Source organism: Monomorium pharaonis, chromosome 9, assembly GCF_013373865.1.
Source record: "Monomorium pharaonis isolate MP-MQ-018 chromosome 9, ASM1337386v2, whole genome shotgun sequence".
In the NCBI taxonomy this organism is placed as follows: domain Eukaryota; kingdom Metazoa; phylum Arthropoda; class Insecta; order Hymenoptera; family Formicidae; genus Monomorium; species Monomorium pharaonis.
This window is the reverse complement of record NC_050475.1, coordinates 3,144,854-3,159,239: the sequence shown is the minus strand read 5'-3', so window position 1 is coordinate 3,159,239 and position 14,386 is coordinate 3,144,854. Positions and strand designations below refer to the sequence as shown.

The 14,386-nt window shown below is 37.1% G+C and overlaps 2 protein-coding genes across 5 annotated transcripts in view; both read right to left on the bottom strand.

Moving 5' to 3' along the window:
* Positions 1–9,011, bottom strand: part of LOC105835868 — a 71,309-nt gene extending 62,298 nt beyond the window's left edge. Inside the window, exon 1 of the mRNA XM_028193424.2 lies at positions 8,437–9,011. Coding sequence (XP_028049225.2) covers positions 8,437–8,636 — 200 coding nt within the window. The 5' untranslated portion in view covers positions 8,637–9,011. The remainder of the gene's footprint in view (positions 1–8,436) is intronic.
* Positions 9,012–10,554: 1,543 nt separating this feature from the next.
* Positions 10,555–14,318, bottom strand: LOC105836377 (trichohyalin). Of its 4 annotated transcripts, none has more exons than XM_012680363.3 (3): positions 13,304–14,318; positions 12,063–12,261; positions 10,555–11,873 (listed from the first exon to the last, which is right to left on the bottom strand). In XM_012680363.3, the coding sequence occupies exons 2-3, from the start codon at positions 12,231–12,233 to the stop codon at positions 11,514–11,516; spliced, it is 531 nt and encodes a 176-aa protein (XP_012535817.1). In that variant the 5' UTR covers positions 12,234–12,261; positions 13,304–14,318; the 3' UTR covers positions 10,555–11,513. The 4 variants fall into 4 exon arrangements, with proteins under 4 accessions (XP_012535817.1, XP_012535818.1, XP_012535816.1 ...); XM_012680364.3 differs by having other exon boundaries at positions 12,063–12,227; XM_012680362.3 differs by having other exon boundaries at positions 13,800–14,318.
* Between the last annotated feature and the right edge of the window lie 68 nt (positions 14,319–14,386).

The window sequence follows — 14,386 nt, the reverse complement described above, 5'->3', positions numbered from 1 at the left end:
GTCGAATTAAACACATGCAGGTCACATAAAACATATTTCAATAGACAGCTACACGATTAATACCAATTAAATTATAGTATGTTTTCGAAAATACGCGTTACTTTGATTCAAGAGAAATCAGAGCATGTTCATTTGATGTATTCAAATACGCGTTACGAATTTAATATCATCTACATCATATCTGGATTTTACTTAAACTGGCAAATTGAATTTACAACCGTGTGTTGCAAATGGCGAATTTTTCCGTTGTAAAAAAGTAAATACATGATGCAGAAAGGTGCGAGCGTGTTTCCGCCGAATGCAACAATGTGCAATTTCACACGTAGAATTTTGCGTATTTATGCTATTTATGAATTCTCTCGAGTCTGAAATACGCAGTGAAACCATCGTGCATCAAACCGCCCAGGGTTTTAAGCGAAAAAATACACGCATTCAGCGGCATTGATGTAATACATCGACGATATCGAGATTTCGTCAGTGAAACACAGCGAGAAAAAAAAACTAGCATGCGTTTATTGAAAAATCAATACGCGCCACTCTCGTAAAAACCAGGAAGAGATTTATCGCTTGATAGAGGAAAAATTTTTTGTAAGAGAAAACGCGGTACGCGCGAAATACGAGCTAATTACCGTTAATGGCTGACAAAAGGAGAATCTCCTGTAACAGAAGCTGAAAAAGTTATAACATTTGCACAACAAAATAACCTTTGTACTACGTCAGCAAATACCTTTTAAAAATTTGTCCCACAATAATTGCATAATACTTTCAAAGCAAATATTCCGTTAAATAATTAGGTCGAAAGTTTTAATAAGAAAATATATAGTTTTTAAAATAGTATAATATTTTTTCTTCTTTTATATCAATATTTGTATACGCATATTAAAAAAATCTCTGAGTTTTTCTCAGTTTATGCAATATTTAAACTTGAAAGGAAACTAAATGTGAACCTAAAATTTTTAATATATAACTTTAGAGAAAGAAAAAGGAAAAAATGAACACAGCTTAACTTAAACCTGAACAATTTTTCCCTTCCCCTGTTTTATAAATACAAATTTATTACTTTATATAAATACACATAAAAATATACCACCACCAATAAAATATGAACATCACAAAGTTATTTAAATAAGAATTTTATATTGAAAAAATTACATTATTTATAGTATTATTTTATATTGTTCGACTGACCTTATGGTTGTTCCTAGGGTTGTTGCCACCCGCGAAAACACAAGTTAATACGTGTGTGAAGTTAGCATCTCAAAGTTTAGCATCTCATAAAAATACTACAGAATTACTTGCATCCAGCAGTTCTACAGTTCTTGATAGGTTCCAACAATAGTTTCGTTGAATTACCTATTTTAATTAAAGTTTTATAAATGAGATGCTAACTTCCAAAATCACATAATAGCATCTCACCGTATTTCGAATATACGACCACAAAGAAGACTAAATCTATAGAGTTCTATCGTTTAAAGACGTCCTGTCAATAGTTCTGATGATTAAATTAATTTAAAAAAATTTTTTGTTACAAAACATACATATATATGCGTATACGTCTGCGCACGTGGATTTGGTGTAACTGGCATCTCAGATAGACAAAATTAATTAATTTAAAAAATTTAGAAATTATTTTTCAACAACTATCTTGATGGAAAACTTGTATTTATAGGTCTAGACATGAGATGCTGGTCGAATATCGACAGTTCTATTTATTTTAACGCAGTTCTCATATAGTTCCGGACGCGTACAATAATTTTCTAAAAAGTTCCGGTGATATAAATAATTAAAACATTTTTTAAACAATTATTTTGCCCGAAAAATTTGAATTTTGAGGACTAGACGTGAGATGCTGTCTCTCCCGGTCTCTCTCGGTCTCTCCCCGTCTCTCCCCGTCTTTACCCGTCTCTCCCGGTCTCTCCTCGTCTCTCCTCGTCTCTCCCGGTCTCTCCTCGTCTCTCCTCGTCTCTCCCCGTCTCTCCGGTCTCTCCGGTCTCTCCCCGTATATCCCCGTCTCTCCCGGTCTCTCCCAATCTCTCCCGGTCTCTCCCCGTCTGTCCCCGTCTCTCCCCGTCTCTTCCGGTCTCACCCGAAAAATTTGAATTTTTCGGACCAAATAATTGTTTAAAAAATGTTTTAATTATTTATATCACCGGAACTTTTTAGAAAATTATTGTACGCGTCCGGAACTATATGAGAACTGCGTTAAAAGAAATAGAACTGTCGATATTCGACCAGCATCTCACGTCTAGCCCTCAAAATTCAAGTTTTTCGGACAAAATAATTGTTTAAAAAATGTTTTAATTATTTATATCACCGGAACTCTTTAGAAAATTATCGTACGCGTCCGTATCTATATGGGAACTGCGTTAAAAGAAATAAAACTGTCGATATTCGACCAGCATCTCACGTCTAGCCCTCAAAATTCAAGTTTTCCAACTATTGTTGAAACCTATCAAGAACTGTAGAACTATGCTGGATGCAAGTAATTCTGCAGTATTTTTATGAAATGCTAAACTTTGAGATGCTAACTTCACACACGTCAAGTTAACTACCTTGATTAACCACCAGAGTACGATGACCAGAGCGTGATGGTTTGTACGGCACCCCCGATGTTAATCACCCATGACGCGCACTTAACGATATCGTGATGAAGGATTAACGCGAGATATTTACTTCGGTAGATAGCCATCGTCTCGATACACTCACGGTTCGCCGAGGTCCATTAAACACGATCCGGCGTTCACGAACTTTAATATAGTTATTGTATATAGAATAATCGTGTTTAGTCTCATGATACGTGTCACGTTCCGAATGATAATACCAGAACACTCAAAGTGGATCACGTCGGTACTTACTCGGCCAAGTTTCTTCGTACAAAAGTAAGGTGTAGTAATATAGTAATTATACGTTGCGAAAAGTAAATTATACCAGTTACTTGTTATTAAATATTAAAGAAATCTGAAGTATTCTGTTCCTCGTTCTTCAAATATGATTTAAACACTGAAAAGTCTTGTTAAATTAATTGAAAATCTAGTAGTTTAAGCAGAAATCTGGTAGCTTCAACCAGACCTGCCTAACCTACCAACTTAACCCAGATTTCCAATTCAACAAGACATTTTTTCAGTGAAGTTATTACATCGTAATTCTCGCTTAATCTTGACTTTTAAATTTATTGAAACTCGTCCTTTAATAAATCGACGAGGATGTTTCGACCTTTACAACATAAGAGAAATTATTAGAGATACAAAAAGCTGTTTGGAAACAAAATTAATTGGTCGCGGCAGCAAGAAAAAATTTGCTTGAACAACCGCAAGTTACGTTCTCGATCTAGACGAATTATTAAGCCAGAAAATCAAAGTAATAATTTATAAAACTTTCGTTCCTTTTCCTCTGCGTCAAGTGAATAAACCGCGCTGAACATTCGCATCCGCGTTACAGTGGAAAAAAAAAAAACTGTCCGCGAATATCACGAGATAATTCTCTGCATCAAGCAAACAAATCGCGCGAAATACCAACGTCGATCAATAGCCTTGATACGCTTGTGATTCATCCAATCACGAAAGTTAAATAACCGCGCGAGGCAAGAATCACTAATTGCAATTGTCGTTATCGCCTCTGGCCGTTCCCGAGTACCTGTCGCGACGGCATATCGTAAAATAACGCGACGTTTCGATGCGATTCACGCCACCACCTGTCCGCTCGAGTCTCGAACAACAATAAAGCGACCTCGCATAAACATGTTGCGCGAAAATAAGCGCTGAGCACCGGCGTGCCAAACGATACGTCATCGAGATATTTAACATATCGTAAAATAAAAATATTATTACACACAAAATGACAGTCGAAAAATTACTGAAAGACAGCTGTTATTTTGTATAACAACATGATATGTATAAATATATTCTATCTTTTTCTTTTTCTGGATATTCCGTTTAAAAAATGTTAAATCCGCATTTGGAGCTTTTCTCTCCAAAAATTAAATAAACAATAAAGATTGAAGTGTAATACTCTCGGAAAATTTTTAAAATATGCGTATACAATAAAAAAATAGAAAATATCAAGTCATATCCGAGTATACTTCAATCTATCTAAACACGCAAATAATTGTTGCATTTATGGTGCACCAATTTTATTTTATAATCCATCTATATTTACTTATATATTGCTTAGTGTTTGCAATATTTCTATATAAAAAGACAAAATCAGCTAGAAAAAGTTTCCAACTTGGTTTCCAATTAAAAAATGCATTGTGTACTAATAAAATTGACAGTTTCTTTCATATATGTATAATGAAGTGTTTAATTAGTTCGCCCACTCTCTCATTACAAAATAATAATTGCTTTATTTCAGTAACTTATTATCTTGATACCACATTTGTACAATTTATAATGTTGAATAGAAATTGATCAATTTTCGTTGATCAATTGATTTTTGAAATGTCATGACCTTAATAATTTTTTAAATGTCACGACGTTATCAATTTTTTAAATATCATGAGCTATCGACAAATATATGCAGTTATTGTAAGCGTTATTCGTCGAACTTTTTGCATGCAATTTGCATACCGAGCGTGATACAAAATAGAATTCAAATGGAATTCGAAGGGAAACTCTCCTGCGATTTGAAGAATGAATCGAAAGAGTGCGAAAGCAAATTGGCTCAATTATACATATGTATATGCGTGCAATTATACAGTATACAATTACTCGGCTAAACCGAAAAATAGTTTGCACAGAAAAAAAAAATCTTCATTAAAATTCAAATTTTTCCCCAAACCGCTACCAAAGATGTATCGTTAATTCAAAATACTCCATTAATATAATAATTTCTACATAAAATAATAAACTGTTAAATTATTAACAATATTTGTCGCAATAAATTTAATAATAAACTTTGTTTACAAAATATTAATTTTTACAATCACCGAATTTAACAATAAATAACGCAACCAAGGAGTTTTTTAAAATATTAACAAGATGGCCAAAAAATAATTTTATAACGACGTGTCGTAATTTGTTAAAGCTTCTCGTTAATTAAAAAATATCTAATGTATCCTATTGCTACAAGGATTTTCATCAAGAAGTCCGTGACCTACCCCTCGATAATTATCTAATGGAAAAGCTGGGGAAGATCATTAGTTGTCATAGTCTAACTTTCTACATTAAACATCCTGACAAGTAGGTCTCTACTGCAATTTGTCCAAGTGACGTTGACAGTCATTAAGACGAAAGAAAAGTTTCATTTTCTATTTCGCACCTCCGACAAGCTGAACCTTTTATCTCTAAGGAGAAATGAGTTTGTCGGGGAAGGCACTTGGCGGACGAGTAAGTCGGGAAATTCGCTTCTAGAGCACGATTCTCGGTGTATTCGCGACGACCCTCCCCGTCATAGCAGAAATAGATTCCGCGATGGAGTTCGCACATCAATGATGTCGTATGCACGGTCGGAGTTCAACGGTCATTGACCTTCGACGTCGCGACAGACACCTGACAGCCGTGTGCAGCACGGCTTATTGTCGGCATAATAAAAAGTTCCAGCCCCGTTCGAATCATCGAACCTGCAATGCCGTGATAATGCATAACCCATAGCGCATAACGCATAACGCCACGAACGTTTATTCGTAATCATCTGCATTGATGCTCTTACATTGCACTCGATAACGTACAGGTCGTTTTGTCAGGGTTGAGTGATTATTAATTAAAAAGTTAAAAGTTAAATGGTAAATTTAACAACTTAATTAAAAAATTTTATAACTTAGTTATAATTTTTAATGAGTTTTTAATTTTAATTAGTTATTTTTTAAATATACAAACTTTAAGTTATCAACTTTTTTCCTAGGTTAACAACTTACTTAAAAATATTTTTTTAATAAACATTTTAAAAATTTCGATGTAGAAAACAATATAACTATCTTATTTCATATAAATTTAATTTACAAATACACAGTATTAAATGTATTTGGTAATTTATATTATAATTGTCTACTTTAAAAAATTATGACTTTTAATTTAATATAAAAAATATTTTTCAAAATTAATTTTTAATTTAAATTAATTCAATCTTAACTAAGTTAATTTTTTGATTATGTAACATAACTAAAATAATTTTATAAATCACTAACTTTAACTTAATTTAATTTTTTGTAAATTAACTTACTCAATTCTGATATTTGTCCATTGTACACATAAATCTTACAATGTCGCGTTATTCTTTTGGCAAACAAAAATAAATATTTTCTTATAAAAAAAAATTAACGAGATTTTCCAGTCATCGCGGGAGATAATTAAAAATTGAAGGAATAAATTTTGTCTTTTGTATAGCTCAATGCTGTATGCATGCATTAGAGATAAAAAAGAATAAAAGTGTGAGAAGATTGAAAATTTAAAAGTCAATATGTGAAATTGGCTTTGCGTTATTACTTTTTAATCGGCACTTCACCTCTCCGGATGTGCACTACCGAATTTTTCCGTTAATTGCGTCGACAATACTTAATCCGAGAACGTTATCGATCCATGTAACTACGTTCGGAATGCATTTTCGAAACGAAAGCCAATTTTCGTGAACGTAATATTCGATGAAAGACGCACGCGAATTTTTGTTTTACGTGGAAAACATCTCGATTTTACTCCGAAATCTGAAACTCTCTGAGCGAGCGATCTTCAAACCTTGATCTTCGATTGAAACACGACCTCGCGAAATTAGCTTTCGCCGGTTTTTCGCGAAAAAGGATAATATTCCCCGTGCCGGTCGTGAGAATCGAAAGCGCGCCGACGAGACAAGTCTCATCCTTTTGCCGAAAGAGAAACGCGGTCACGCCGTGGAATCCTTGACCTTCTCTCACGACAGTTTTGTTAAATCGTTTCCATTACAAGTTGAGATTCTGCGTCAAGATCGTCAGGAGGCACGCAAGGCTGCATCGATCGCATATTGTTTACGTATACGTGCAGTCGCGGCGCGCTCGCGATCCATCGTGTGCGAAAGATCGACTTCGTTATTGTTCATCGAAACCCTCTTTCATTATCCTCCCGATGTTCCCCGTCCACCCGACGAAATTTTCAGTGCATCCTTCAAGCGAGACCGATTATTGCCGGTGCTCGTACGAGTTTCCTGGGGCACGCAAACGGCACCGCGAATAATAGTTCAAATCTTGGTTCAAATTAAATCGGTAATTTTACTCTTTGTTACGTATTTGCGTACGTACGCTAAAAGAAAGAACGGTGGTAATAATAATTAAGCTTTCGTAAAATCACTCCAATTAAAAAGTTTGATTATAATGTAATCAGATATATTTAGTAACTTTAAATTGGAATTGTTTCTTCAAAGCTGAGCAACTATCATCTAGGCCTAATTATCAAACTTTTTTTTCAATGGAAGAAAAAAATAGACGAAGATATTTCTCGCAGTTTCTTTGGAAAGTAGAATCCCTCCTATTTGTTAAGAGGATGCTAAACTGCCCGGCAAACTTGATCGATAACGTAGAGTCGTTCGTTTATTCTTGTTGATAAAAAATATTTAATTTAAAATACAAATTATGTAGCTTACGTACAAATGAATGGCATACCTCAGAATAAATTGAGGAATAAGACTGTATTTGACAAATTACGATTAGAAGCCATAAAAAAAAGTTATTTGTGTGATCGAATTTTATTTATCTAAACGCTTTCACTACAGATCTTTGAAAATTTGATCATACAAAACTTTTTTTTACGGCTTTTAATCGTAATTTGACGAATGTAGTCTTATTCTTCAATCTATTCTAAAGGGATACCTTTTATTTGTACGTATATAAGCTACATAATTTATATTTTGAATCAAATATTTTTATAAACAAGGATAAACGAATGACTCTACGTAGTCTGCATTATCGACCTCGATCAAATTCGACGTGCAGTTTAGCATCCTCATAAGACTATAAAAAAATATTACATGTCGAATAATTATAAATTATTACAGATACATACAAAAGGGGGATGGAGGGGAGGGCGAGAGGGTGGAGGAAGTTGCAACTGTGCACGCGCGAGCCGTACGCGCCGGCGCGAATCTGGATCTTTTTCTCTCGCGTGCCGTTCTCCTCCAAATATATACACGGAAATGCGGAACGAAGAATACACCAGCTCGGGCTAAACGCATTTAAATCGCAAGGCGATTCAAAGGCGAGATGTAAATCACCACGCGCGCGCTCGCGCGCGCGCGTGAAACTCGCGTTATTAATAACCCTCGAGGCTCGAATCAAAATAGAATTAGAGCGACAGGGAATAGGAGAGAAACGCGCGCGCCCTTCCGCAAGCACTTGCTTGCATTAAAGGACCTGACGGAAGGCGAGTCGCCATTAACGAGTTTAATTCGGGGGAAACGCGCGCGCGGTAACACGAGACGGTAACGGGAGGAGCACAATAGACTAGGAAAGCACAAGGATCATTATTCTTCGGCACTTACTTGACAGTAGCGGCGTGTCCTAGCTGATAGGACGACGCGGAGTCATCGCTGTCGTCATCGTCGTCCACCTTGTCATTCGGTCCGTCCGTGGTGAGACGCGCCGCGGCATGGCACCCGTCGCCGCCGTTGTCGTTGTTGTTGTTGTCGTCCTCGTCGTCGTCGTCGCCGGTGCCCTCCGGACTCGCGACGAGTCTGTACATAGGACGAGCCCCCCCCTACCACCGAATGTGCACACCTCACGAATACGCGACGACGCGCCGTGCGCCGGTCGGCATCGCCGCGGGAACGACGCTGCGCGGATTATCGACAACGACGGCCGGAACAGAACCCTCGATGTCCACTCACTCTTTCTCTCTCTCTCTCTCTCCCTCGTTGTCTCTGTTGATTCGCGCCGCGCAACACGAACGACGGACGCACCGTGACGCGAGGACGCTCGTCGCACCCCGTAGAAGCGGGTTGCGCGGCGCCCACGTCCCGCGATCCCGCACCACCGAATTCACCGATTGCCCGCGTACGTCGACCGCCGGCGCAGGCAACCGACTCGCCATCTAGCGGACGCCGCGGCGGCTACGGCGGTCGCGCGCGACGCCCCGTTTCGATACCGCCGCCGCCATCTAGCGGCGAACGCGTGTCAACTACTCGCTGGCCCGCGAGCTCGCCGTGTCGGTAACTGCGGCGCGCGAATTCGCTCTCGCCTGGAACAAAAAAAAGGGAGCAAAAGAGAAATAAATAAAAGGAATAATAGAAATGATGTTAAGCGTAGAGATTGGTTTAGATTGACCTTTCTCTAATGCTCGGTCTACAATGTCAGCGAGAGTAAATGGAGTAGGATTAAGAATTAAGAAATATTAAATGAGATTTGCCCATTTCGTTTACTCCCGGTTTTTAATTAGTTAATTGATACTCTTACTCCTTACTCCATTACTCCTGCTGACATTGTAGACCAAGCATTAATTTTGTTAAGGAACTCGTATGTAAAGTGAATAACTTACGAGATATCTGTTTCCATATGAACGTGAAACGATTGTTTTTAAACATCTGTTTTATTGGTTATTTCATATCTTTTCTTGGATATTCCTCGGTGTAATGTCAGACGCGAAAGTTCGATTATTATTAATGACGCAGGACTATCGGCAGGCGTTTCGAGAACGGCTGTATAATATTTTGCACGGAATAATCAATACCTGTCTATATTGATGCTCGTTCATGCGGCAACAGATAATCTCGACGGGAGAGAAGCGATCTTGCACGCACACAACGGGATACGCTGTACATACATACACACATCGACAGTCGCCGTTTACGCAAGATGGCGCGTAATGCTCCATCTTAATTTTAGAGACGACGATTCTTTCGCGAATCAAATGTTGTTTTGAATGTTGATAATTTTCGAAAATTAAGTGTCTCTCCAATTGCTTTAATTATATCCTATTTTGCATAAAATACTTTAAATAAAGTTTCCGAAATTTTTTGTAAACAATAAAGACTCTCAAAAACTTTTAAATTTGAGACGCGCTATATAAAATAGCAGAATATGTCTTAAATTTTTCTCTCCGAAGAAAATAATTGTCGTTCTAATTAGAGCCGCACCAGCGAACGATGCTCCTTTTTAAATTTCCCGATAACCTTGACTTTCGTCACGCGATAGGTAAAAGGTGATGCGTGCACCTGCCTGTCGAAGTCAAAAATAATCGTAAGATTAATTATACGCAGCTGCACTCACTGAGATGCTGTAATCGAAATAATTGTCTACATTCAAATGGTCGAAATCCAATTATTGCAAATCATTCCTAGACAGCACAAAATACTTATTCTGAAATTTATTTTTAAAAGATATGTAGTAAAGATTTTATCAATTTTTTTATAAAGATTTTGAAACAATGCAAAAATAATTTTACTACAATATATAAAATATATTTTAGAAGCATTGAGAAGTATTTCTCATATGAAAATTATGTACAAGATATTTGTGCATGCATATATTATATATTTAAAATATTTTTTATCCTTTTTATTAATATTTTATGAACATTTTATGTCGTTTGGATTGCGACAAGTTATCGTCAGATTGTTGCCGAAACAAGTCATTTGTAAATTAATACAAGAGAGACGATGGAATAAAAATCCTAATTACCTATCATATTTTATTGATTCTACAATAAAGGTCGTTGCGTGTATGTGATGTACATGCGTATGTATGTTTCAGATATATAACATTATAATATAAAAACACAGTCAAATTGAACGCAAACCGTCGCGTATTGCATATATAATTCCTCTGTATATATAGTTAATGGTTCGAAAACGTGTCATCTAGATCTATCTAAAACGTTCTAACATCTAATGTAAAATATCCACACGTTTGAACGCAGAGGTAAATGTAACGCCGTTAATACCCTTAATCCAGCTCGTTCATTGCTATGAAATATGTGTGTGATTAAATATGATGCCGGTTGCATTATTTACGATTGAGCTTTAAAGGAGCGTCATGACGATTAAGTAAATTGATGTGCTCTATGTTATTAATGCGCACAATATAGAGAGAATATCGATAAACGTGCAATGTACAATATTAAAAGCAGGCACGAGTCCGCCGAGGTAGACGTATACGATTTGTTCTGCATATCGATCGCGGTATAAAGGCGACAATGGCGAAACGGATGATTTGTGTGTACATACGTCGGAACTTTACTTTTACTTTCGAAGCGAATTATTTAATGTTGTCTCACTGTTCTTAATTAATATTATATTTATATATAATAGCGTAATTTCCGCTTTAGGAACGATACATTTACATGTATGTACTTACACCTAATATTATTACACAAGAGATACTTTTTGTATTGATTGCATACCTTTTCGTACAATATTTTTATATAAATTACTTATCATTTATAATTATCAAAAATTAATAAATCTTTTGATTATTTAATTATCGCGCCGCGGTTATTAAGTTATTAACAGAATATTTCGAAAATTTATATGCTCGGGGGGAGAAATTCGTTTCTACGCAATTGCTTCCTTACAATTATCGTAAAGTCTCGTAAGGCACTTTTAATTATTATACAAATAATCATTTACTTCTTCTTCTTCGGTTCGAGCTCTTCGGTATTGAGCTCGCTTTTCTTCACCACCTTCTCACTGTCGCTTTTCTCTTCTTTATTGACGTCGTTCTTCATGTTCTCCTCTTCCTCCGCCATAGTCTTGAACTCCTCCTCGTGCTTCTTCAGTTCCTCCTCCAGCAAGGCGTCCCAATCGGACATGTCCTTACCCTCGCGAACTCTTTCCAGCTCCCGCTTGAGCATGTCGAGACATTCCCTTCGTTCCTTCCACTTCTCCGACATCTCGAGATTCTTTTTCTCATCGTCGATCTGATCCAACATTTCCGCCCTCTCCTTCTCTTCGCATTCTAGCACGTATTTCTCGTAACTTTCCACCTGAAGAACCATTTATAACAATTAACAATTATCTTACGAAATATTAAGAACTGTTAATAATATTAATCTTTCAAAAGACGAGAGAATAGGTAAATCTTTGCTAATGCTAACTAACGTTTACAAGTCTTAATTTGCATATCAATGAAAAAAATAAGTAATCGAAATTACTGAAAGATAGTCGAGTTTTACCTTCTCCTGTAACATTCTTTGAACGTCGTTTTGTCTTTTCAAATGCTTCGGCAGCCAAAAGCAAGCTTGGATGAGCCGCAAAAATATCCAGACCGCTCCGGCGAGTGCCAAATAGGAGCAAGCGGTAAATATCATGCTCGTCATGTCTACGGTTACTTGTTGGTGCTTCATAATGAAAATTAATTTGATTTAAATTTCCCTGCAATAAGCATAACGGTCAATAAAAATAATTGAAAGAATAGGAAGCTTATAAAATAACTTTACTTAAAAAAAAAAAAAATTGGATAATAAACAAAAATAAACGATTTAATTAACAATTAAAGCGTCTGTGCGGTTGTTTATTTTTACAAATAAAAGACATCGGAATTTCTTTCCTCTAACTACAGTGAATAACAGATAAAAGTGGTACGCGCGCAATTTTATTTATTTACACATAACTTGAAAGAAATTGCGCGCAGTCGCTCCGCGACTTCGGCGAATGCTTTGCTTTATCTATTTTTCATCGAGAGGACTCATTCCTTTTCGACTCGTTAACTCGACGAACTCTCGTATACAAAACGCGCCATCGATTTTACGGTCAAGTAAAACGCGCGCGACATTTCCTCTTTCCCATGCCTATCGTTCACCCTCGCATAAGTATACCATTCACGAGACAGTGCACTGCGTTGCAGATGCACTGACTCGCAGGCGATTATACGTGGTGATAAGTGACCTACTGCGGATCCCGCGCTTTAAACACACGCGCGGGCGAAGAGAAAGAGACGTTGAAACGCGACGGCGTTGGTACGCGCTCGACGTATTTGGGTCGATTCATTTTCGATACCGTTGACGAACGGTTCCTCGGAAACGGAAACGACGAGGTATTTTCGATGACACGTGACGGGGGCGAAAACGCTGAATTGCGCAGATATGTCACGCTGCGGCATCCGTTTATCGGTGCCTCCGCGGCGGTTGTTGTGTATATCGATTATGTACATACGCCTGTTTGGCGAAACATAATGCGAATGTATGCATGTGACACGCGGCGTAAAAGAAAGCTTGACATTTCTATTAAGATGCCTCGTCGCGGAGGATTAAAGGGCCACAATGCCGAGAGAGCGGTGATCTGCGCATCTCGCGTCTTTGTCAGATTTTTAAATTAGCACAATTTAATTCGCAATTTTTGACTGTGAAAATTGTATGCGTGTGTGTGTGTGGTATGCCTCATGTACAATTATTTCCTTCGGTTTCACTTTACTCACCATAATAATGAATTGGACGGTTATTAATTAAGGAGTGTGTCTCGGAACACGTTGTATACTCGGAAAATGCAAAAAAGAAAAAACTTATTAAGAAATTCTAAATGAAAAATGTGTAAATGTTTGGAACGCAAAATTTGAGTATCATTATTAAAACGCAATAAAGTTAGATTCTTCGTGAAAGATTTATTAATAATAGTGTTGCTTAAAAAAAAAATACGCGATAAAATAACAGATCAAAATATATACGAAATTGACAAATTAATGTAACACTTGTTATAAAAAATATAAATTATAATGCTTCGTTAGATTTAAAAAAAGTTTAAAAAGAAGAATTTATCTCCGAATATTATTGGGTCATACAATTAGCGAAAGCTACGTTGGAAATGAAACTATTTAAATAGCAAATTAGTTTGTACCAGTCGTCATTTGACTAATAAGATTCTTCAAATATAAAGCCGTTTAGTCTAAATATCGTTCTGTTATTCTATCCACTTGCCTTTTGCCTTACTCGAGGAGAAATGTCGACGGGAACATAGCCGTGTAGGAACGTGCTCCACCTAAGAGGTACGAACTACTGAATGTATCACGTCTCGAAGTAGTAGGAACTACTCTTCGTCCGACTGACAGGTAGAACGTTACTCCACTACTGACCCCTTATGGAAATGATCGATATATGGATGTAGCCACGTATGATTGAGCTGACACTATACAAATTCAGCGTGTGTACACGCGACATGCTGAGCTGATATGCGGCGTATATTCGGCGGGGACAGACATAATTCTACCGAATCCGGGACAGTGACGACGACGACGAGAAAAATTTCCTTTCATCGATCGCGCATCGGCAGCCTCCTTGGTACGGACTTTGCTGTATTGTAATTCGAGATTGATTAAACGCCAGAGCGCGAAGAGGCTTTTATTTACGCCAACAGCTGGAAATTGAATCTTGCCACTTTCCAGCGTGTAATCGATTAATATCAGAGAGTGCTCGTGAGCACAATAGACGTTTGTAATAAACGACGTTCTAAAATATTCAAGCTACGCCGCCAATGACGTCCAGTCGCGTATAAAGTCGCGTATGGG

Bases quoted from the DNA above. Each gene is read 5' to 3' on its own strand.
- LOC105836377 (XM_012680363.3), bottom strand. From the start codon at position 12,233: ATGAAGCACCAACAAGTAACCGTAGACATGACGAGCATGATATTTACC. The intron at 11,874-12,062 runs GTAAAACTCGAC...ATGGTTCTTCAG, and splicing joins AAAGAATGTTACAGGAGAAG to GTGGAAAGTTACGAGAAATA.